Source organism: Lolium perenne, chromosome 2 (assembly GCF_019359855.2).
Source record: "Lolium perenne isolate Kyuss_39 chromosome 2, Kyuss_2.0, whole genome shotgun sequence".
Lineage (NCBI taxonomy): Eukaryota > Viridiplantae > Streptophyta > Magnoliopsida > Poales > Poaceae > Lolium > Lolium perenne.
This window is the reverse complement of record NC_067245.2, coordinates 113,214,534-113,241,239: the sequence shown is the minus strand read 5'-3', so window position 1 is coordinate 113,241,239 and position 26,706 is coordinate 113,214,534. Positions and strand designations below refer to the sequence as shown.

Genomic DNA, 26,706 nt, shown 5'->3' with positions numbered 1-26,706 from the left:
TTAAAGGACACCTATAGGTTTGGTACTGTCTATAGGAAGTAGTCTGCTAAGTCAATTATGTTAAACCAACTATTCTTTTGACTTGAGATGGGTATTCACTTGAGAATAATCCTGACACACTTAAGTCAATCTTTCTTATCTATTTTCTTAAGTAAAGTTAGTTAGTTATCTTGCTTCATTCCAAATAATTAGAACACCATTGGAGCTTAAAGATAATGGGTGGTAGTAGACCACAGTTGGTATACAACACATGGTAGTCCAAAGAGAGGATACAACCATAAGGAAGATATCCTATTGGAAGATGTATACCAAGACATGTTATGGCTACGTAAGAGTCAGTTAAAATATCGAATGACTGGTGTTAAGTAAGGGAGATAAGTTATATGAGGTAGTATATACCTATGATGAGTCAATCATGAGAGGTAAGGAAAAGTGATAGGAGCTAGATGAGTCTACTTTCAATAATAAATTAAATACTCATATATGATTCACTTGAGAGTCATGATGTGATGGAGTAGAACATCATAAGTGAATTACAAGAGTGTGATAAGGAGTAGGATTTAAGGAATGGTTCGAAAGCTTAGGCCTTAAAATCCTGGTAACCGTGCCAAGTATGCTAGAACTATAGGCCTTAGTTTAAAGAAGGCTTATTTAGAGCATATCACATAGAGAAATCTTGGAGTTATAGGTGGTATATTCCAAGAATCGTGTGCTTAGAGTAGTCATGTTATAGTCTCGAGAGATCATGTGAGGTTAGTTTTCAATTGAATGGAAGCTAAGGTAATGCTTTCGAAGGAAATTAGGTCAATCACAACTATCCTAGCCCAATTTTCTCAAGTTTATTTGATTGCAAGTGAGCAATCGAAGTAAATATTAAGAAAAATAGTAGGAATCCATATATATGCTAAGTATTCCAACCTAAACCTATCTTATGTGGTGCTATATACTACACATCTGAGCCTGATGTTTAGGGATGTCTTACCCAACTATTATATTCAGGCATATAATGATGTGTATTATAAGCACAAAGCTGGATTTTCTTGAATTTTATTGGATTTTCATTGATTGACTAGATCCATACATGAAGTTTGACTTTGATATGCAAATGCATGTTGCAATATCAAGCTCTCGCTTGATGTTATGGATCTAGAGGGTAAAGGTATTCGTGTGAGGAAGTGACGAATTATGAAGATTTTGGAAGACAAGATGAAGGTTCACTGGAAGAAAGAAGTCAAATTGTGGGAAGCAACCACAATACTCTAAAGGAAGGACCAATCAAACTCACTTCTATCCTTAATCAAGGAGTACTTCAACATGGAAGTACCATGAAAGTGAGAAAAATAGTGAATAGGGGAGCAGTAGAAGTGGAGCCATATTCATCATGGAAGGAGGAATTGCAAGTAGAGTCACTTACGATACTATCTTCATAGTATCAACAAGTGGTTATCTTGCAAAACAAACCCTATAAGAAGGAAAATAGACAAGTGAAGTCGCAGCTGGTATAATAAGACCGCAGCTGATACAAGATAATCGTGAAGAGAAAGTATGTGAAGTGAGGTATATCTTAACTAAAACTATAAAAGTAGCCACAGCTGGTAGGTAGATGTTGACTAGAACCATATATAGTCCACAACTGGTATCAAATAAGCCACCTCTGGTGCTAGTTAACCTGCAGCTAGTACCAGATAGTCCGCAGCTTGGATATTCCTTTACTCTAAAAGAAAGAGGGATTCCGCAGCTGGTATTCCGCAGCTGGTAAACATTTAGTCGGAAGATTCACATCAGATACCCACAATTGTGTGGATGCACCACAAAGAATTCTTCGTGAGACTTTAGAAAAGTACAAACTATAAGCCAGACCAAGACCAATCTTCTAACCTTGGAGTTTAATGATAATGAGAAAAGATCATTAGTAAACTCCAAGGGGGAGAGGAAGGCTGAAGGAGAAGTACTAAAATATGATATTTGGAGTATGATGGACTAAGAAGAAGGTCTGCACCGAGAGGAAGTCCGATCTTATTTTCATAAGGTTGTTGGAAAGTATCCATATAATAGTACTCTCAGTAGATTGTCAGACCAGAAGCCGAGGTTCATATCTCGAAGAAGTAAGGGTTAGACCCTAACTTGAGCGGGTAATTAATAATTACTCGAAAGTAGAGGATCACAAGTAAGTAAAAGATAACGAAGTAGGATGAAGAAGATGTCAGAGGACAACCAAAGCTTAATAAGTATACAAAAGACCGAAGGAGTTTGACCAAACCAAGACTCATGTTTATTTGAAAGATTCCTTTCATGGAACCTAAAGAAAACAAAAGGAAGATAACTAGTATAGACTAGAAGCCATGATTAGACGGGCTAAATGAGTCTAATCCATTCGTAGGACTAAACCACCAGGACCATGTCTATTGTAAATACCTTACGAAGTACCATTACTTCCGTTATGGTTGTAAGGGAAAACAATACCTTACTTTAAACAAATCCTTTAGAATTAAGGTTTGGGCACCGTAGCTGGATTACCGCAGCTGGATTACCGTAGCTGGTAGAACCAAGCTTTGAGTACCCAAATAACAAGATGCCACCACAACCATTTGTAAAGTCCATTAGCCCAATAAGATGTCCTAATCTAAGGATATTTGAAGAGTAAGACTAGAAGCTTAGAGTATTGGAAGAAATCATAGAATAGAAGAAAGTATCAGTGCCAGATATCAGAAGACTACAGGAAGGATCTGAACAAGGGATATATTCAATTATATCTACTGAGATCACCATGGAGTTTGAAAGGATTGTGATCCGTTCAAGTCAGTTCCACGTTCCGAAACAAGAGAGCGTTCGAACTTCGCGACGAAGTTCAGTTTAAGGGGGAGAGGCTGTAATATCCCAGGTTTAGATGCAACAAAATGAGAGAACACCAAAGTGTGCATTGCATTCATGCATAGAAAATCCGGGGAATTTTCGCGCTTTCAAATAAAACTTACCATAGTAACTGAAGTTTCACTTGACTTGCTGGAATTGAAGTAGATCATCAAGTCAAGCGCTATAAACTTCACTGTGATCTTTGTTAAAACCTTGTTTTGGGTAGAGATGATTTGATCTATGGATTAGATCAAATGGAATTAGATTTACAACAACACATTCTTTAAGAATCAAACCCTAACTTATTAACACTTAAAAGTTAGCAACTACCTTTGTGTGTAAATTAATTCACTTCTAAACTTATTACCAAATAAGGTAAACCATAGGGTCTAAAGTGCATAAAAGCCACACATTCTTATTTAAATCATAACTTATTAAATATATGGAATATCATAAAACTAAATCCATTTACATTACAAATTATAGTTCAAACTATTTGAATAAAACTAACTATGGGTATTTTGAAACTCTAATCATGCCTTGGTGAAATCAAACACCAACTATCCAAATTTGAGGAATAACCTTCAACCTTGATCTTTTGATCAATATTATAATGTAAATCCAATCCAATATGATATAGTGACTCATCCACAATAATAAAACCATCCACAAGATATTTAGTAACAAATGCCACTTGGCTATCCAAAAATAAATCATATGAGAGGATAATGATCTTGCCACATAGGATGAAAATATCGACATGACTTGCTTTCCAAGCTATGCCACCTCATGCTCAAAGGATTGCTATGGATGAGGGCATGACAACCAAGCACCTTACTCATCAAACCAACACAAGAGTCACCAACTATGTGTCATGATACTAGAGCTTGCCCAAGCCTATAAATAGAGCCACACCCTTCATCCATTTCATCATCTTGTAGCATGATACAAGGATCAAACACTTGAGACCTTCCATGTGAATTAGATAGGATCAAGATGAAGAAGCTATGAGGTGGAGGCATACCATAAGATGCAGGTTTATCAGATTTCTAGAAGAACAAGCTACATAAGATAACAAGGTAGGATTCCTAGGCAAACCATATTTTTAAAGGATCATATCATCATCTCTTAAGTAGGACCTTAGGATATTCCAAGACATTGAGAAGTGAGAGAAGTTATAATACTAATCATAGCCATGTTCATACAAGAATACTAGAGTAGTACTAATCATAGTTGTTCAAGACAACATTTGATCTTGGAGGTGAGAACCTTATTCCAATAGCAATACCTTAGGAAACCAATTCCATAATCATCACCACTTGGTATTAATTATAAACCCTAAGAATCTAGGAGGAGTGTTATTAGAGGAATAATAAAGAGAGATTAGTGAGGAATAAGTTGATCATGTCTACTGCATGATCATGCTTTGTAGATATACATGATAAGATAAACCTATGTGATAAGTAGATACCATTCATCACATAAAATGATAGGTAAAACCCTAGCCAACTAAATATAACTGTAGCATATGCTCATATCATAATCCCAGTTGTGTATCACTTAGGTGCTCACAACTAAAACCCTAAATCACATATGAATTCCAATTCAAGTATCACTTTGATTATAAGTAACACCCTGCCATGCCTCATGCCTATTTAAACTTCAATTAGTGAAGCATCACCAAAACCCTAAACCCTTTCACATAGGATCCAATTCACATAAAATATTATTTCCTAACTTGTGTATCATGTATCACAAGTATAGCCCAAGCCATATATACCTAAGCTTAAGTGCTATTTAAGTGAGTAGAGTGAACCAATATTAAATTCTATTTTTCCTTCCAGGGAATTTGTTTAGTGTACCAAATAAAGTAGTGTTTAATAAATAGAATCACCTTAGCAAGAGAGTTAATCATGATGAGCTTAGGATTCATTTTAAATAATTCAAGCAAGAGTTTGCTAAGCAAGATTAGTGAATATAGGGTTGATCCAACCACTTTGCTTAAACCTTAGAAACAATTCTCCACATAAAATCATGAACCAATCCCATTCTCAATATCATATATTTTAAACTCTAGCCATAATTAAAATAAATATGAACAATCAATATGGTTAAGTACATTAGCAAACCTAAACATGTGTTCACCTTGCACATGTTAGAAATTTTCAAACCATTCAAATAGATTGGTTCATTAATTAAGAAGTGATTGAGATAAAGATCTAAACCATTTCTATTTTAATTAATTCTCACAAAATATTAATCTAATCTTAAATTAAATATTTGTTTAAACAACAAAACTATGCAGTAAGCATTGTTATCAAGTTATATTGACATTCAAATAATTTAGAACCTGCAACACAAAACATAAACCAATTTGAATTAAAATAGAAAATTCAAAACAAAAAATAGAAAAGAGATAAAAAGAAAAGTGGGCTTACCTGGCCATGCAGCCCAGCAGCTTGATGTCTACGCACGCTTCTATTCCTGTAGACAGTGTTGGGCCTCCAAGAGCAGAGGTTTGTAGAACAGCAGCAAGTTTTCCCTTAAGTGGATCACCCAAGGTTTATCGAACTCAGGGAGAAAGAGGTCAAAGATATCCCTCTTAAGCAACCCTGCAATCACGATACAAGAAGTCTCTTGTGTCCCCAACACACCCAATACACTTGTCAGATGTATAGGTGCACTAGTTCGGCAAAGAGATAGTGAAATTCAAGTGGTATGAATGAATATGAGTGGTAATAGCAATCTGAGTAAAATATGGCAGCGAGTAAACATGCAACAAAACAGTAAGCAAACGGAGATTCGATGTTTGGAAACAAGGCCTAGGGATCCTACTTTCACTAGTGGACACTCTCAACATTGATCACATAATAAAACCACTCTACACTCTCTTGTTGGATGATGAACACCATTAATTGTGTAGGGCTACAAGAGCACCTCAATGCCGGAGTTAACAAGCTCCACAACATTCGATGTTCATATTTAAATAACCTTAGAGTGCATGATAGACCAACGCAATTATACCGAGTACTAACATATCATGCACACAGTCACCGACAGACTATGAAAGGGGGAATAGATTGCATCAATACCATCATAGTAATAGTTAACTTCATAATCTACAAGAGATCACAATCATAGCTTATACCAAGTACTTCATGATGCACACACTGTCACAATTACATCATGGAGGAGGGATAGACTACTTTAATAACATCACTAGAGTAGCACATAGATGATATTCAACTAGATCATAAAGAGAGAGATGAACCACATAGCTACAGCAGAGCCCTCAGCCCCGGGGGTGAATTACTCCCTCCTCATCATGGAGACAGCGATGGTGGTGAAGATGGCGGTGGAGATGGCGGTGGAGATGGCGGTGGAGATGCCTTCCGGGGGCAATTCCCCGTCCCGGCAGGGTGCCGGAACAGAGACTTCTGTCCCCCGAATTGGAGTTTCGCGATGGCGGCGGCTCTGGAAGGTTTTCTGGTGGTTCGTCAATCCGTGTCGATGTTTTAGGTCAGGGAGGCTTAAATAGGCGAAGAGGCGGAGTCGGATGGGCCACGGGGCCTCCTCACACTAGGGTGGCGCCCCCCCCCTGGGCCGCGCCGCCCACACGTGTGGGACCCCCAGGGCTCCCCTCTGGTCCCTCTCTTACTCTCTTGAAGCTTCCGGGAAAAATAAGGTTATGGGCATTGATTTCGTCCAATTCCGAGAATATTTCCTTTGTAGGATTTCTGAAACCAAAAACAGGAGAAAACAGCAACTGGCACTTCGGCATCTCGTCAATAGGTTAGTTCCGGAAAACGCATAAAATCATCATAAAGTGTGAACAAAACATGTAGGTATTGTCATAAAACAAGCATGGAACATCAGAAATTATAGATACGTTGGAGACGTATCAGCATCCCCAAGCTTAGTTCCTACTCGTCCTCGAGTAGGTAAACGATAAAAGAATAATTTCTGAAGTGACATGCTACCAACATAATCTTGATCATACTACTGTAAAGCATATGAGATGAATGAAGTGATTCAAAGCAATGGTAAAGACAATGATTAAACAACTGAACCATATAGCAAAGACTTTTCATGAATAGTACTTTCAAGACAAACATCAATGAGACTTGCATAAGAGTTAACTCATAAAGCAATAGATTCTAAATAAAGGCATTGGAGCAACACAAAGGAAGATTTAAGTTTCAGCCGTTGCTTTCAACTTTCAACATGCATATCTCATGGATAATTGTCAACATAAAGTAAAATAATAAGTGCAATAAGCAAGCATGTAAGAATCAATGCACAGTTGACACAAATGTTTGCTTCTAAGATGGAAGGAAATGGGTAAACTGACTCAACATAAAAGTAAAAGAATGGCCCTTCGCAGAGGGAAGCATGGATTGCTATATTTGTGCTAGAGCTTTTATTTTGAAAACAAGAAACAATTTTGTCAACGGTAGTAATAAAGCATATGTATTATGTATAAGATATCCTACAAGTTGCAAGCCTCATGCATAGATTACCAATAGTGCCCGCACCTTGTCCTAATTAGCTCGGATTTACATGGATTATCATCGCATAACATATGTTTTAACCAAGTATCACAAAGGGGTACCTCTATGCCGCCTGTACAAAGGTCTAAGGAGAAAGCTCACATTGGATTTCTCGCTTTTGGTTATTCTCAACTTAGACATCCATACAGGGACAACATAGACAATAGATAATGGACTCCTCTTTAATGCATAAGCATTCAACAACAGATAATATTCTCATAAGAGATTGACGATTGTTGTCCAAACTGAAACTTCCACCATGGATCATGGCTTTAGTTAGCGGCCCAATATTCTTCTCTAACAATATGCATGCTCAAACCATTCAACTCATGATAAATCACCCTTACTTCAGACAAGACGAACATGCATAGAAACTCACATGATATTCAACAAAGGATAGTTGATGGCGTCCCCAGGAACATGGTTATCGCTCAACAAGCAACTTAATAGGAAATAAGATACATAAGTACATATTCAATACCACAATAGTTTTTAAGCTATTTTTCCCATGAGCTATATATTGCAAAGACAAAGGATAGAAATTTTAAAGGTAGCATTCAAGCAATTTACTTTGGAATGGCAGAGAAATACCATGTAGTAGGTAGGTATGGTGGACACAAATGGCATAGTTTTTGGCTCAAGGATTTGGATGCACGAGAAGTAATCCCTCTCAATACAAGGCTTAGGCTAGCAAGGTTGTTTGAAGCAAACACAAGTATGAACCGGTACAGCAAAACTTACATAAGAACATATTGCAAGCATTATAAGACTCTACACTGTCTTCCTTGTTGTTCAAACACCTTTACCAGAAAATATCTAGACTCTAGAGAGACCAATCATGCAAACCAAATTTTAACAAGCTCTACAGTATTTCTTCATTAATAGGTGCAAAGTACATGATGCAAGAGCTTAAACATGAGCACAACAATTGCCAAGTATCAAGTTATTCAAGACATCATACCAATTACTACATGTAGCATTTTCTGTTTCCAACCATATAACAATTAACGAAGCGGTTTCAACCTTCGCCATGAACATTAAAAGCTAAGAACACATGTGTTCATATGAACCAGCGGAGCGTGTCTCTCTCCCACACAAGCATGAATTTATTAAAACAAAATAAAAACAAACAGATGCTCCAAGTAAAGTACATAAGATGTGATGGAATAAAAATATAGTTTCAATAGAAGAAACCTGATAAGTTGTTGATGAAGAAGGGGATGCCTTGGGCATCCCCAAGCTTAGACGCTTGAGTCTTATTGAAATGTGCAGGGATGAACCACGGGGGCATCCCCAAGCTTAGACTTTTCACTCTTCTTGATCATATATCATCCTCTTCTCTTGACCCTTGAAAACTTCCTCCACACCAAACTCGAAACAAACTCATTAGAGGGTTAGTGCATAATCAAAATTCACATGTTCAGAGGTGACACAATCATTCTTAACACTTCTGGACATTGCACAAAGCTACTGGAAGTTAATGGAATAAAGAAATCCATCCAACACAGCAAAAGAGGCAATGCGAAATAAAAGGCAGAATCTGTCAAAACAGAACAGTCCGTAAAGACGAATTTTTAAGAGGCACCAGACTTGCTCATATGAAAATTCTCAAATTGAATGAAAGTTGCGTACATATCTGAGGATCACACACAAAAATTGGCAGATTTTTCTGAGTTACCTACAGAGAACCCTTCCCAAATTCGTGACAGACAGAAATCTGTTTCTGCGCAGAAATCCAAATCTAGTATCAACCTTGCTATCAAAGACTTTACTTGGCACAACAATGCAATAAAATAAAGATAAGGAGAGGTTGCTACAGTAGTAACAACTTCCAAGACACAACAAAACAGTAGCAAAATAAACACATGGGTTATCTCCGAAGAAGTGCTTTCTTTATAGCCATTAAGATGGGCTCAGTAATTTTAATGATGCACTCGTAAGAATGAAAAGTTGAAGCAAAAGAGAGCATCAAAAAGCAAATTCAAAACAAATTTGAGCCTAACCCACTTCCTATGAAAAGGAATCTTGTTCACAAATGAATTCATGAAGAACAAAGTGACAAGCATAGGAAGATAAAACACGAGTAACTTCAAGATTCTCAACATAAAGAGGGGAAACTTAATATTATTAAGATGCATATAACCATGTTTCCCTCTCTCATAATAACTTTCAGTAGTGTCATTGATGAAATCCACAATATACCCATCACTTAAAACATTCTTATCATGGTTCATATGCATATAAGTATCATTAATTTTGGGATAAGAAGAGTTCTTCTCATTAATAGTAATTGGAGCAAGATTATTATCAAGAATTTGAACATGGTAAACAAGTTGCATATTAAGGGAATTGTTTTTGGCAATCCAATCATAACTATGACAAGTTTCATAAGGATAGTTATAACCTATATCATAGCATTCTTTATAATAATCATCAAAGGTCGGAGGCATAGTGTCATCATAAGAAATAGAATAGTTATCTTTCACAGTAGGTTCATCTGTGACCATGCCATCATTATTATTAGAAGGAGATGTATCAAACATATAATGATCAGTAGCAAAAGGATTTTCAAACACCTCATCCCCAAGCTTAGAGCTTTCTATATCATTATGGGAGGAAGCATGGATAGTACTGATACTATGGCGATTATTAACATCATCATTTTCAGAATTAGTTTCCCAGAGATTTGCAATATCAAAAGTAGTGTGCCCTTTCAAATCATGATCACTAATGTATGTAAAGGGCATAGGAAGATCATTTTATTCAGATTCATTATCATAATAGTCATTAGGGGCAACATACTTACCGTTATGTATCGTTATCTCATTCACGCGGGGATATGCTGATACCTCTTTCTCTTTATTTCCCTTCTTCTTCTTCTTCTTCATTCCCTTCTTCTTTTTCTTCTTCTCTTCCTTCTCCTTCTTCTCTTCCTTATCCTCGTTCCCTTATTTAGGAGGAAGAGGCTTGAAGGGAGGCTTCTCCACATAACCTGATTTATTTCCAGAAACAATAGAAGAAACATGGGAGGATTCCTCCTTTTCATTAATAAGTTCAAAACACACAGCGGTCCTATCATATTTTGGCAAAGTGTCATCTTCTAAAATATTTTGTATGTAAGTATTTGTATGGCAATTATCAATGCAATAAGAAATACACCCATGCAGGACACCATCAATATCAAGATCGTTAATATCTAACAAAGAAATTTTTCTTGATAACTCTTCACACCACAAAAATAAAGTAAGTTCATCATGCTGATTAAGAGTAATTTCATAATCACAATACAAATTTGCAGCACTCATGGGGTTCAAATTATCATTGGAGGAGCATTGAAAATTAAAATGACCCACTCTATGGCAAAGTTCACAAATAAAAGGATAGAGGGCACAAACTTTTTTACCAAGATCATCTAGAGCCCTAGACCACTTTCTAGTTTTTTCATTAATATGATGGATACAATATTAATCTTCGATTTGATTAATTCCACAAGGTCTATGCATTCCACAAAAATTAAAATGCTTATAGGAAATAGCATTCTTAGGAGTTTGAGCATGTTTATTGCAATTATTAACAACAATTTCATCCTTCATGCAAGCCTCTTTAAAAGGTTCAGGATACTTATCAAAATTCTTCCTAGGCAATTCAAAATGAGAGGCAAAAGCTTTATAAAGATTTGCAACAATTTGAGAGTCAAGACCATAAGTAGCACTCATATTTCGAAATTTACCAGTATCCATAAAAGTTTCAATGCATTCATAATCATAATTTATACCTGACTCTCTACCTTTGTCGTTCTCCCAATCTTCAGCGTTCTCCTCAATCCGATCAAGAAGGTCCCATCTAGCTTCAACCTTCTTGCTTGTGAAAGATCCCTACAAACAGGCATCTAGATAGTCCTTGTGATGTCCTGAAAGCCTTGCATAAAAATTATTAATAATAACATTACGGGGGAGCTCATGAATGGGACATTTGAGCATTAGTGACTTCAATCTCCCCCATGCTTGGGGAATACTCTCTTCATCACGAGGATAAAAGTTATAAATGTAATTCCTATCAATATGCACTTCATGAGGAGGATAAAATTTAGAATAAAAGAGAGATACAATTTCCTCCCAACCAAGAGAATGGCTATTCTTCAACAATTTATACCAATGCGCCGCTTTACCAGACAGCGAAATAGAGAATAGTTTCTTCCTCACTTCATCCATAGAGATACCTCCACACTTGAATAACCTGCATAATTCATGCAAAAACAGTAAATGATCTCCACGATGGACAGTTCCATCCCCTACATAGCGGTTATCCATAACACGTTCAATAATTTTCATGGGTATCTCGAAAGCAGTACTTGCAGTAGGTGGATTTAAAATATCACAAGCATCATTAGAATTATCGCATATGGGAGATGAAGTATTATCAGAGCAAATTTTCTCCCCTAAAGATGGGAAGCTAAAAAGATCATAAAAACTAGCTTCCCCAAGCTTAGACTTCTCCATAGCATTAGCAGTGATTGCGTTCATACTAATAACATTGTTACTAGCATGCAAATAAGGTTCCATAGGTTTTTAAATTTTCGCATCACACAATTCATGTCTTAACTTAGGAAATAAATTAAAAAGCTCACAGTTGTTTTCCATTATGCCTTACTAGTGTAAAACAAGAAACAAAAAGATGCAATTGCAGGATCTAAAGGAAATAGCTTCGAGCACTTACAACGGTACCAGAAAATAACTTAGTTACCTGGGACCAGAGTGTGAATGCCTTTTACCTTTCCTCCCCGGCAATTATACCGAGTACTAACATAGCATGCACACCGTCACCGACAGACTATGAAAGGGGGAATAGATTGCATCAATACCATCATAGTAATAGTTAACTTCATAATCTACAAGAGATCACAATCATAGCTTATACCAAGTACTTCATGATGCACACACTGTCACAATTACATCATGGAGGAGGGATAGACTACTTTAATAACATCACTAGAGTAGCACATAGATGATATTCAACTAAATCACAAAGAGAGAGATGAACCACATAGCTACAGCAGAGCCCTCAGCCCCGGGGGTGAATTACTCCCTCCTCATCATGGAGACAGCGATGGCGGTGAAGATGGCGGTGGAGATGGCGGTGGAGATGGCGGTGGAGATGCCTTCCGGGGGCAATTCCCCGTCCCGGCAGGGTGCCGGAACAGAGACTTTTGTCCCCCGAATTGGAGTTTCGCGATGGCGGCAGCTCTGGAAGGTTTTCTGGTGTTTCGTCAATCTGTGGTGATGTTTTAGGTCAGGGAGGCTTAAATAGGCGAAGAGGCGGAGTCGGAGGGGCCACGAGGCCTCCTCACACTAGGGGGGCGCGCCCCCCTGGGCCGCGCTGCCCACACGTGTGGGGCCCCCAGGGCTCCCCTCTGGTCCCTCTCTGACTCTCTGGAAGCTTCCGGGAAAAATAAGGTTCTGGGCATTGATTTCGTCTGATTCCGAGAATATTTCCTTTGTAGGATTTCTGAAACCAAAAACAGCAGAAAACAGCAACTGGCACTTCGGCATCTCGTCAATAGGTTAGTTCCAGAAAACGCATAAAATCATCGTAAAGTGTGAACAAAACATGTAGGTATTGTCATAAAACAAGCATGGAACATCATAAATTATAGATACGTTGGAGACGTATCACAGCTGAGCCTGGACCAACCCACCACCGCGGCCCATCTTCAGCCCAGCCCGAGTGAGCGTACCGCTTCGCGTTAAAACAGGAGACCGCCGTCGTCGTCTTCTTCTCCGAGGCCGACACCGCGGCAATGCCAGTAGACGCCTCCCTCGTCGACGATAAGGACATCCCGGACCGCATAAGCTTCTAGAATTCCACCCTATGCCTCTCGCGTCCGAGTCTATCTGAAGACATCAAGATTCGCGCCCATACGCAGCTCACCATCGCTAGTACATCTCGGCCAGTACCGCCGGCAAGCTGATGAACCATACCACCTCGAGCGCTATAAAACCACTAGGAGCTCCGCGTTGAAACCCTAATCCTTCGCCGCCCATCCATTTCTTCCCAGCACCTCTCTATCTTTCACATTCAACCTTGACTGTTCACCGGGGTCGAGCACGACGCCGTCGATTGAGGTCATCCGGGAGGCCATGGCGCAGCTCATTCGACGCGCCTGATCTCGTAGAGTATCCTGGAGGAGCAGAGCATCAAGGGGAGTCAGGAGAAGGAGGAATTTCGGTGTTCCCTTTCCTTCGGGTTCGCCGGAAAATCGCCAATCGCCATCGTCTCCGTCAACAATCGCCGGAGCTGACCACACCTTGAGCTTCAGGGTGAGTTTGCGCATCTCCTGCACCTATTAGTTCCTAGTTTTGCATCCCGTAGCCTCCGATTCGATTCTCGCCGGAGTAAACCGCCGCAGCACCCCTTTGCCGGCGATGCTCCGATGAGTCCCCGCGGAAACCACCACCACCATTCTCTTCGCCTTGTTGTGCTTGTTCAGATGCACCTAGTCGCGCATCCAGGGGAGCCCTAAATCAGCGGCGCCACCGTCCTCTGGCCGTCGGTGTTTAAACGTCGGTGAGGTCAAAAGCCATGGTCCACTTTGACCGGTCTTTGCTTGCGTGGCAGCCGACGTGGACACAAGCCCCACCTGTCTGTGTCTGTGGGTGTGCACCGTTTGGGTACATTTAGTTTTTAGTTTAGTTTTAAAAATCAGAAAATAGCTAAAACTTTGCAGAAATATATAAAATTCATTTTTGCTCAGAAAAATATAAATAATATATCAAAATGCTCACAAAAATAAACTCTATTCAAATAAAATAAAAAAATGTGTGACAAAATAAAAATCCATTTATTTTTAACTTCATTAATTATGCATTTTCATTTATTTAAAACACAATTTGAATTCAATAAATTAGTGAAGTTCCAAAATTAAATGTTAGCTATTTAGTAAGTAAATAAAATGTTAAGATTAGTTTTCCTTATCATATTTTAGTAACTTAAATATTAATGGTAATTCATAAACCCTAATTTGCAAATTGCTATTTTCTAATTTTCTTTAAATAATAATAAATCAAGAAAATGCTAAAAAACTAATATAAGTTTGGAAATCCAAAACTTGTGTACTTAAACATCTTTAGTTAACAAGTTAAATATTTTTAAACTTAATAACACTTATTAAACCCTGATTACTAAATTAAATCTAAATAGGAGTTACTCTAATTATTAACTCTTGTGAAAATTAATAAAATGTCAAACCATTACTAATTATGTTTCAAATTAATTAGTAACCACACCTATATTGTCAATTATCATTTTAAGAGTTGTACCATAATTTAGAAACCCTAGTTTTAATTTGAGTAAGACCTTAATCCCATTATTTTATGTGTTCATCCATAATAGTTGCAATCCTAAAACCCTAACTTGTTAATGGGATTAGTACCATTGATCACCACTCCTATATACCATACCATTAGAATCAACCTCAACCATCAAACCCTAGTAGAACCATAATGATGAACCCTAGTATCAACCTTGTGTAGCAATTCACAACACATGCTCCTATCCAACTAAACCCTATTTAAGAAAGAATAAACCATCTAGTTTGGAAGCCATTAAAGGTTACTTAGTGAAGCAAATGAGAAACCATAGTAAACCCTAATAGCTAACTTATAGAACCATCTTGATAACCATCCTTTGATATGATGCTTAGAAGAAACCATAGCAAACATACCAATACTTTCTATATAGAAATACATTCCAAGTTAAGAACCAACTAGTTCCTATTAGTGAAACTAAATGAATCCAATAGTAAACCCTAGAATTCCATAGCTTCTATTTATAGTAGTTATTATTCTTATTTAACATGTTCTTCAAAAGTTATTCTTTTGAAGTATAATATAAGTAATCATCAACCAGGTCATGTAGAACTTAAAATGGACAACTATTCTTGATTTCTTATGCAATCACTATTCCTTTATGTGTATGCTTGTTATAATACCTTATATTACTTGTTTATGCTATTAATATCACCAACCCTAATAATAACTTTGTTTGAGAACCATTCTAAAGGTGCAACACACCCTAAAGAAATCTTTACAACTCATCAATCTTAAATCATCGGGATTATGTTACGCTCGGGACGATTGCATCTCATACTATGCATTATAGCATCTTTGCCAGTTCTTTAAACATTGTCCTTACCGGACAATGATGGTATTTCAGAATTTGGAGTTCTCACGTATCGGAGCTTTTGCCTGCATAATCTTGCAGTCAAGAAAGGCAAGTTCATCGCTTGCTCATGTCATTTGATTTTTTTATCAAACTATATGCAAAGTACTATACTTATCACTCTTGCATTGAAAAGCAAAGTATTATTTTACAATTATGAATATGACTATGTGGTGGACAATGGAACAAGGGTATGTGTTGATTGGTGGAGGTTCCATTGCACGGGTACTATTCATCTAGGATTAAGTACCAACGGCGTCCAGTGATTCTAGCGCCATACATATCGCGTTAACCATAAGATCTATAATGGCTCTGGGGAAGTCAGCTGTATCTTTTCCCTCTCGCATGCCAACGGACTAGTGATAAGGGTTGCCTGGATCGGTCTATCTTTGATAAAGGTGGGGACATCTGGTCCATCACGGTCTACCATTAGATACACGGGAGGGCAGACTTATTATTGGTCTATGAAGGATTGTAAGGGTTGTCCGGATCGGTCTATCTATGGTGTATAGGATAGGGCACATGAGTTGTTCGGATCGGTCTACCTTAATGGTATAGGGGAGAACAAGTGCCTGGGTCGGTCTACCCATAGATAAAGGGGAGGAAAGACTTGCAAAAGGGTGGGTCTGCGAGGTCAGGGAGAAGGCGGTGATTGGCTTGGATCTTACACCTGGCCTCACACCAAGGAAGTGTGGACGGGAAAGATATCGCCTGGTTGGCAACAAGGATAAGGTCTCTTATGGGAAAAGTAACGCACCTCTGCAGAGGGTATCAAAATTGTGGCTGTCACTCCTTGTTCCGGGAAGGGAACTGCGAACGCGGCAGGAAAGGAACTCCACGAAGTTCTGGTCAACCTGTGAAGACTGACGGGCATAGTTTTCAGAATAAAATAAACCTTTTGAAGAAATGTTTATGAACACTTGCATTGGCCTATGACTTTCTGGTCTATGGCTGTAGCTAGTGCATGATACACCTATTTCCTAATATGAACTTGCTGAGTACGCTCGTACTCATTCCCTCCCATTTGAACCCCCTTCTTAGATCAAGGTACCGAAGGAGAAACTACCATGGAACTCGAAGATAAAGGAGTCAACTGCAACAAGATGAAGAATCCAGTCAAAGAAGTCAATGGAGTCAACTTTTGCATCAGCTATAATGGAAACCTAGACTAGTAATAAAAGGGAACCTTTCCCTAATCCTAGCACCTAAGTAGCTAGATTTCTATAGCAAGCCAAGTAGCTCTTAAACTTGAGTTAGCAATAAGATAGACTACGAGTCGTTCTTCTGGAGCTTTATTTGAAGTTTTACCTCACTGTAAAGTAGGAGGCTGTGTTGATCTTATGTAAACAGTTCGTGTGTACTTCTATAGACATACCTTGGACTCGCATATATTTCTGTTGTACCACTCTGAGGGATGTAATATGAGTGGAACGGTGTTTCACTTGTGTTATGTCAACGACTTGTGTACTACACCATGCAGTGGTACGCTGGGTCACCACACGAAATCACCTTTTGGGCCCCATTCGAGGGCCTGCCCTTCTGAATCATCGCCACCGCTCCATTTGTATCAATGTAAGGACCATTGTTCGGGTTTGCCGCCAGTTGCAGCTGATGTCGGTTTTGATTGGTAATTGAGGGTGGAGGTGGAAGGTGAATCTCACTCCTTGGCCCCTGCGGGTGCCCCCTACTTGCTGCATGTGCATTGGCATGTCCTGCATATCTGTGCAGAGCTTGGAAAGTTCGACAGTCCTTCTGAAGATGACCCGACTGCCTTTTTCCATCATTATCTAGATAAAAATGCATTTGGCATGGTCCGTTCAGCATATCTTCGGGTGATATATTGTATGGCCTATGGAACCTCGGCCTATTATTTTGCCTGCTGGAGCTTGGCGCATCCCTCTGATCATTGTGTTGCTCGCTACCTCTTTGGTACTCTTCCCGATTATTTCCGCCACTACTTCCTCGGAAGCCAGCCACTACTTGGCCGGGACCGCCGTAGTCTGAGTACTGGCGATAATATTGTCGCCTATTTTGATTATTACTTCTATTGCGATCCTCTTCGGGTGACCTGTGTTGTTTATTGTGCACAGCATCTTCTCCATCTGCCCAGCGATTTGCTATGTCCATAAGCTCTGCGATTGTTCTCGGGTTGGATCAACCCAAATCCTCGATTAGGTCTTTCCTTTGGATCCCCCGACAAATGCGTCGATCGCTCTTTCGTCGGATACGTTCTCCGCCGAATTTTTGATGATGTTCCAATGCTTGATGTATGTTCTCATTGGTTCACCATACTTCTGCTTGCAAGCCCTTAGTTGCTCTATGGACGCGGGTTTCTTGCACGTGGAGCGAAAATTATTCACAAACAAGTCCTCGAAAGTTTCCCAGCTGTTGATGGATCCCACTAGCAACTTTTTTATCCAGGACTTAGACGCTCTGCATGGTTGTTGCTCTGGTTCCACCCAACAGTTTTACTGTTTCTAGGTAGTCGATTAACCAATCTTCGGGATCTTGCAGACCATCAAACTTTCTATAACCATCTGGCAACTTGAAACCAGAAGGAACTTTCGTCATGCGAACTCGTCGAGTAAAGCAGGGGAGTCCGCACATATCCTATTCATCGACTTCTAGCGAGTGTCGCCTAGATCTATTTTCTCGTGCTCTATCCACTTGATCTTGCACCTCTGTATTTCTCTCCACGTCTGCTCGCGGGGGATCTCGTGCCACCACGGTGGGTCGAGGGCTGTTTCACCTTGGAGCACTTTCGGGTTGTGGTGTGCTTGCACTTGCGAATGCTGCTCCCATGACTCCAACTCCTGCCATAGCCATCAGATACAGTGCTTCTCTTGGGTCTCCTGCAGGTGGCCTTGATGCTAGTATATAGGCTTGAGTCGCCATATACCCAGCTTCCGGTGTTTCGGGGATGATATTCCATCTTGTATCTATCGATATAAATGACATGTCGAGGTTCTGAATCAGTTGCTCTCGCTCATGCTCAGGTAGATGCGCTATGCGAGATCTTCCCCTTGCACGTGACGCTCTGTGGTTGTCTCCCGAGGTTCCTGATTGTCGACTTAGCTCCACTCTTCTCGCGCTCGACGCAGAGGCTGTGGCTCTTCTCCGATCAAGTGCAATTTTCTGTTTTTCGAGTTCTCGTCCAGCACGGGAGAGTTATTATTGGTATACATGCAGCTCTTCAGCCATGGATGTGGTAGTCATCGGCTCCGTGCCATCCATGGCTCTTGACACTCTGTCCCAAGCTGCTTGTGGAAGTTGCAACTTTTGGCGAGGATCAGTCCCGATATATTTGGTTCCCAATCCTCGCGCAAGATCAGCGGGATCGATGTATGGATTTCCCAGATCATCGAAAGCCTCTGAAGTTACATCCTCTTGACGACTTGAATCTCCAATTGCGCAGACTTGATGATATATTGGAATTTCATCTTCCTCTTCAGGTTCGGTGACACCGTCGTATAGATCGGCGAAGATCTCCCGAATATTAGTGGATCTATCGATGAAGTTGAAGCTGTCGACGCTCTCTGAATCGCTGTTTATATCTGAGTCCGCAGACGACCCGAAGGACATGCTACCAAAGATAATGGCTATTTTTCCGCTTGAAGCGGGCTTGGTGAAGCTTGACGGCGAGATCCCTTCATCGCCTAACTCGAACGATGATTATGATCCCGAAAGACCGGAATTGACCGCTAACGATCCTGAAGAATTCGGTATCACGAGACGGTGCGATCCTTCTTTTCCGACGCGGAAGTGGAAGCTCCCGAACGTCATCTCCATGGGCTCCTCCAGATACGCATATGCATCCACACGGGAGGGCGGGTGAGGAATAAAATCAACGAGACCAGTTTTGAACTGTTTACCTCCGTCCATCGCGTTGCTTGCCACCGAAGATGTTGACGATGTTGTCGAAGATGTTGATGATGCCATCAAGATCAGATCCTTGTCGCCTCTAACTCCCACAGACAGTGCCAATTGACAAGGTATTAACTTGTCAATGCCTACAAGTTGTAGACTTGGGTTTCGCGGAAGTAGAGGGCAAGTAGATCTCGAAGGTTTTAGCCAAAAAAGGTGCTCGACTGCTAAAAGCTAGCGTTATGCTGACAATGAGATTGATCCTTTCTTTGTCCCTCGACTCCCCCTTATATAGGAGGCGGAGCCGAGGGTTTCGTATTACACAAGTTACAAAACGCCGGGAGACTCTCTGAGTCTGTCCCGTAAAGTTACAGGTCTCTGTATTCCTAATCTATCTCTGTTTACCATAGTCGATGCTTTAATGGGCTTACGGGCTTCACAAACTTCGGGTCGTGGGCCTTCAGTAAACTCCGGGTACCTTCTTCGGCAGGCCCATCCGGGATGCCTATGTCACCATGTTACTCCAAATAATGCACATGTTTCCCCTCACATGCCCCATCATACTCGTTGGGTCAAAACTGTTAATCAAGAACGAGGTACATGATATACATCTAATCATACATGAAAACAAAACTGAAGATTGCAATCCCAAATACCAATCTCAGTAAAAAAATAAAGATCCACCACAAAGGGGTTGCATACAGATGTTCACAATCATGATGGTTGCTCATGTGACTCTAGAATCATTGAAGAACAAGAGAGAGAGACAGAGATCAAGCTACTGCCACAAACCTGTAGTTCGGGGATGGACTACTCCATCTTAACCATGGAGACGAGAGTTTGGAGATGCAAGTCGACGGTGTTTTCTCCTCCAATGTTCGTAGCGGTGTTTATGTTTCGTGGTTTGCCGTGCTTTGAAAACGTGATTGAAACCCTTTTATATAAGGTTTTATGTCAAGACAAAGAGATCTACACGAAGATGGATGACAAGGGAGCCTCGAGGGTGAAACGGGTTGTGGTGGTGTGGGAGGGGTATCAGGTCGCGCCACCACACCTCTTTCGACCCACTAGAGGGTTAAATGCAAATATATATGACTTATGTGATAGACAACATAAATTCAAAAATATATAGGAGGTTAGATCACAAAGCATAATTGATAAATCTTATCATACCACAACATCACACGACTCAAAGCTTCATGTGTTGACCAACTTAAATTCAATCTCCGCCCTTTGTCTTGCTCAACCTTGTATCTCCTTGTGCTCTATCATAATATCTTAATGTATATAAAGAACTATTCATTTAATTGCATGCTCTAAGTTTTGGTTAACCATAGCTCAACTTATAAGTCTATTATGACACCGATTTAGAGCCATAACTTCAATTCTTATTTTGAAATCAGACTCTCAAAATCTTGATCATCCATGGCTTAATACATAAACTAGAGCATGGCTTATCTGAGTTTCAAATGAGAACTCTATCTTCATTTATTCTTCTTGATTATATCATATTATTCTCTTCAAATCAGTGATCTTGATGCTAATACTTAAGGTATATCTTTATCTTCATGGCATCCATACTTGAATAAAACAATAAACAATACATATGGAATATTGCTTCATATAAAGTTCAATGAAAACATTAGTTCATAGGGTTCTTTTCATTACCAAAACCACACATGGGGCAATATTCTCTTACAACGTCTCTCAGGCGGGCACATTGACGCAAAATTTTGCCTCATTGGCATACCTCTAGGAAAACTGTTGATTCGAGCGTCCCCTCTAGACCCAAATAAAGGTACTTTTGAAACGCGCATAGGGCACAACGTGGACATGGAATGGGCAACCAATCCAGCCACTTTTGACTCCCAAGGGCATGTTTTCAAAAGATATGGGCTACCAGTCACGTCCATAGTATATATGTTGAACTAGTTTCATTTTATTCGTGCTGGTACAGTGCAAACAACTTTGTTACTCCATACTAAATACTACTCCCTCCGTTTCTTTCTATAGTGCCTATAGATTTTTGGCATTTGTTTCAGAATATAAGGTTGTAGCTTAGCTTTTGTTCAATTACCCCATCCCCGTTCAGCTCCCAAATCGTTCAGCTCCCAAATTTGTTATGGTAAGTTAGGAAAATATGGATTTCCCAAATTTTACTTTGATCTCAAATCGTTCAACTAGGGATCTTGTGTAAAAAATACTCTTACGCTAATTTCCGTGCCAAAAAACTATAGGCACTATAGAATGAAACAGAGGGAGTACTACCTTTGTTTCGACGAATAAGCCTTTTAAAAAAAGTTAAATTATTAAAGTTCGACCAAGATTTTAGAAAAAAACACTAATATGTATAACCCAAAATCAATCCAGTTGCAGGAGGACGTGGATGATGACATAATTTGGAGGCTCACGGCGAATGAAGAATACTCCTCCAACTCAGCTTATGAGGTTCAATTCCTAGGCTCCATAGCCTCCAACATGAATAAGATGGTGTGGAAGGCTTGGGAGGCTCCGAAAGTTAAGTTCTTTGCTTGGCTCCTCACGTAAAATAGGAGACGGCAGATCGCTTGCAAGCAAGAGGATGGCCTAATTGCGACCGATGCCCTCTTTGCAAGTAAACACTTAAGACCATTGACCACCTCTTCATTAATTGCCGGTTCACTATTCGTATATGGGTTGCCATCAAGGAGTGGATTGGCATTCCATCCATTCATCTGACCCGATGGGTCGGCCTCTCCATTGACTCTTGGTGGAACATGATGGCGTGGGGCACGACACCTAGCAGAAAAGCCATTTTCTCGCTCACGCTTCTTGCCACTTGGGAAATTTGGAATGAGCGTAACGCGAGGATTTTCCGTAACAAGCAAGCGCCCTCTCAAATTACTATATATTGAGAAAATTAAAACCGAGGCTCGTTGTGGGTTAGGGCTGGTACCAAGCATTTGGGCAACATCATGCCGGGAGAGTGATCCCTTGTAATAACTTTGTTTACTTTATTGTAAAAACTCTTCTTAATTAATAGATTAGAGCAAAGTTTTTGCCCCCGTTTCAAAAAAAAAAATCAACATCGTTAGATACATCATGAAATATATTTTCATATGATATTGATATAATATTATAGTTTTTGATATTTATCTCTAAAATTTTGAGCTTGTTCAATCTGTGAATTTTTTTGAGCCTGTACTAGGGAAAAGTAATATGGGTTAAAATTGGATTATGTTGTATTTTTTTTTCCCTTTGAGATCCTTTGTATAACTTACAAAGTCACCGCTGATGAATAGAGTTGCGTTCTTGGGGACCTTCCCGTTCAGAAAAGAGAAATCGATATAAAGAAGAAGTAATTATTTTAATCCATATTACTTTTCCCTAGTACAGGTATATCTAGATATATACGTATTTACGTATTATGGATCGGGAGTATTGCTTCCTACACCAGTACACTGGCCCCGACGTCATTCCTCACGACTTCACGAGTTACTCAAGAGTCAAGACCGCGACAACTTAGCTAACACCGCGCCGGAACCCGGAGCCGCAATCGGAGATGTCGCCGCCGCCGGAGGAGCGGCGCAAGCCTACGCCAGCGGAGTCCCGCGAGTGGACGCTACGCTTCCTCCAAGCCCTGGGAGTGGACGCGACCCTCCCGGCGTCGGCGGAGCGCCCCGACGCCTACCCCGCCCTCGTCCGCGCGCTACTGTCCTCCGCCACCGTCTCCTCCTCCCCCACGCCGCGCGTTTCCTGCACCCTCTTCGTCTCCTCCTCCGCGACGGTGAGCACCAAGGCCCGCGGCCCGTTGGCGTCTCCTTTACGAAACTGTACCTAGCTAGCGATACTGCTCTGAGCCTCTGACCGGTGGTGCCATCGGGTTCGGCTGTGCAGAACGCCTACAACACGCTCCACGGCGGCGCGGTCGCGGCCGTCGCGGAGGCCGTCGGGATGGCGTGCGCGCGCGCCGCGGCGGGGGATAAGGAGATGTTCCTCGGCGAGCTCAGCACCGCCTACCTCTCAGCCGCCCGCCTTGATGTGAGATCTGCTTCTCTTTCCTCGTTCATTTTAACAAACCGTGGTTTGTCTTGTTACCTCGATCTTTTGAAGCGATTTCTGACAATAATTCGAGGCTCCCAGTTTGGGAATTATTAGGGGATTAGTCACTGCAGTCAGCGAGTTATTTGTGACGGAGAATTATGATTATGTTGTTACCGATTGATCTACAAAACCTCTAACCAATATGTAAAGTAAAGATTCTAGCTAAAATATTGGTTCGGATATTTTGTCAGGACTGAAATGCTAGATCATTCGTACTGTTTGGTAAACATTTGAAGCAACTCGTAAGAGCATCTCCAGCCGAGTCCCCCCAAGAGCGCCGGATTGAGCGTTTGGGCGACGTGTTTTCGTTCGTGCCGCGCAGCGACGTCCCCCAAACAAAATTTCGGAAATTTTAAACTTAACGAGATTCGATTAGATTCGTCCAAATTTACATAGATTCGAACGAAATTTGACTAAATTTAAACTAAATCTAATCTAGAAGTACTTGCGGCGGCTCGTAGTACTGCTGGAAGTTGTACATCTCGTCGGTGACGACCTCCTGCTTGACGCGCTCGTCGACGGGCTTGTCCTTCACCAAGCCGCTTGGTCCTGCCTCGCCGTCGTCGGTGAGGTCCACGAGCGGCTTGCCGGAGTCGCGGATGGACATGGCGATCGCCGTCTTGACATCGCCCCTCCAGGCGTCCTTGTCGTTGAGCGCGCCAAGAACGCCGCTCGCAGCCCTGGGCAGTCCTCGGGGTCGTCGCTGCTAGCGATGGCCGCTGCTGGCGCTCGTACTCCGCCAGCAACGCTTCCTCCGGCTCCTCCTTCACCTCCGGCTTCGGGATGAGGAGGGCGCCGCCACGCCTCCCTTGCTGCCGCTGCCGCCACGCCTCATGTTCACGGGCGTCGCTGGCTCCTCCTTCACCTCCCGTTTGGGGACGGTGTAGGGCGCCGAGCGGTACGAAGAGGACGGCTGCCATTGCGGTAGTCCTCCTCGAGGAGAAGGTGACGGTGACGATGGCGTCTCCAACCTTGGAGCGCCGTTGCGGATGACGTTCTCGAGGGTGCGCCCCGGAACGCCCCAGAACAGGGCGCGGCCGTCCTTGTTCCAGCTGTTGGGCCCGCCGACGTGCCCCTGGGTGCTGTGCATCTCGACGTCGTACTTCGCCTTGAAGTACGTCTTCCACCAGTCGTCGTTGTTGTTGGGCGCGGGAAGGAAGGAGCGACGAAAAAAAAGGCGCGAACCAACGATTTATGCAAATAGTCGCCGATATGTGGGAGCCCGCCTCGCTTTTCGTTGTGTCCGGCGTGCCCGGAGCGTCCCCTGTGGGACGGGGATGGGCTCGGGGCGCCGGACACCGTATCGGGGCGCGCCGGACAAAAATGGGCTTTGGGGGACGCGGCGGAACGGTTTTTTTGGTCCGGCGCGCCCCAAATTGCTTTGGGGGACGCAGCTGGAGATGCTCTAAGGTAAGGAATCCAACATATGGAGGTCGGGAACACTGGAGTTCACACTGGTAACTGACAAGGGTGTGAACCGCAAACACCTCACACCCTGGGCATCGGCATGGCATGGGGTGAGAACACCCTTTTGGAAGTAAGGTGGGGACGGTTTGGTTCAGAGATTTCCCTCCCACTGAAACCTGAAGTTCCCATACAAGAATGCCAAATAATGCTACAAATTGCAACTCTAGCATTAATATCAGTGTAATGGGCTAATGGCATGACTAAAAGCTAGCATAGTGGAATTTTAGTTTGCGTGACAAGGTTTCTTCTGAAATAGAAATTCAAGTATAGTTATGTTGCACTTAGTGAATCTGCATCACACATACAAAAATGTTCAATTGTGAACACAAAAGATGATACAAAGTTTTCACGAAGTGCACATAGTTCTTGTTTCATGAAATGTTTGAGCCTATTTAGTGCCATATGTCTGACAAATATTTGTGATGCTTCCTCATGAAGATGCCTTGTATGCACCTTCTGTTGTTTACCTGCATCACAGGTTTTCTCAATCAGTTTGTAGCCAAACTAGTTTAGGTTCACTTTTTCCTTATTAGAGCGTTGCACCTTCTGTTGTTTACCTGCATCACAGGTTTTCTGCAATCAGTTTGTAGCCACACTAGTTTAGGTTCACCTTTTTTTCCTTATTAGATTGTTCAACCATCAGTGCTGTATAAATATGTGGATCATTTCCTATTCTTTACTGGGAAATTATTTTCATGCACTGCTGGCTGGTAAATAACCAATGGTTTAATGGCAGTTGAAAAGTTTTACTAAAGAATAACAACTAATAGGTATTTCATCCTAGCCCTCCCAGTACTTTCAGCATAGGTAATTCCGATTTGATATGATCCATTGACATCCTAATTTTTTTGGCTTCTCAAGTATTTATGTATAATCTGAGAAAAATGTAGTGCGGAACTGAATGGTGAGCTATCCCAGCCTAGAAAATTCACAAGAGTAGGGATTTGGGAAGGTAATATATTGCCAAGTTGGCTAGAATCAGCAGCACTCACTGTTCTACTCAATTGATGTGTGCATTTTCCAAGCACTGCTTGCACAAGTTCAAGTACCCATTGCATAGTTACACAAACTACAAGCTATCAAGAGTCGAAATCTAGACAATGGAACCCTCTGTCTCTCATTTTCATATTTTTCTATCCTGCACAAGTTTTACTAATGTGTCCTTTCATCTTCATCTTATTTATGCAGACTGAGGTAGAAGTGGAAGGGCAGATACTCAGGAAGGGCAGATCTGTTGTGGTTACTACAGTTGAGTTCCGGCTCAAGGACAGCAAGAAGCTCTGCTACACATCTAGAGCCACCTTCTACATCATGCCTCTGGCAAGCCTGTAAATGATCTCCTACCGTACATGGAACACAGTTGTATTTACATGACTAGAGCTGTGCAGGATTGTACGTGTCATTGCACTGATACATAAACACGAAGACCGTATTGCAAATCATACTGAGATTGTGAAAATGAAATACCTTCCTGAAAAAAATGCAGTCGGATATTCAGACTACTACTCTATTTCTCGATACATTGATTGGTCAACAAAATTACAAAGTTGAACTTCGGCCAAAACCTATATTCAATGTATTGACAAACAAAGGGAGCAATATACTACTGCCTACGTCCAAATTAATTGGCACAGCTTTTGGTCACATTTTAGTGGGTATATTCACTTACTTT

General features: G+C 41.1%; 1 protein-coding gene across 2 annotated transcripts; it reads left to right on the top strand.

Annotated features, from left to right (window-relative positions):
• The first annotated feature begins 22,930 nt into the window (after window positions 1-22,930).
• LOC127333615 (uncharacterized) lies at window positions 22,931-26,476 on the top strand. Of its 2 annotated transcripts, XR_011751835.1 has the most exons (4): window positions 22,931-23,250; window positions 23,361-23,504; window positions 23,759-25,109; window positions 26,223-26,429. XR_011751835.1 is itself a non-coding variant. In XM_051360007.2 (3 exons), exons 1-3 carry the CDS (start codon window positions 23,026-23,028, stop codon window positions 26,364-26,366), a joined length of 513 nt encoding a protein of 170 aa, XP_051215967.1. In that variant the 5' UTR covers window positions 22,934-23,025; the 3' UTR covers window positions 26,367-26,476. The 2 variants fall into 2 exon arrangements, 1 of the variants encoding a protein (XP_051215967.1); XM_051360007.2 differs by lacking the exon at window positions 23,759-25,109 and having other exon boundaries at window positions 22,934-23,250; window positions 26,223-26,476.
• The last annotated feature ends 230 nt before the right edge of the window (window positions 26,477-26,706 follow it).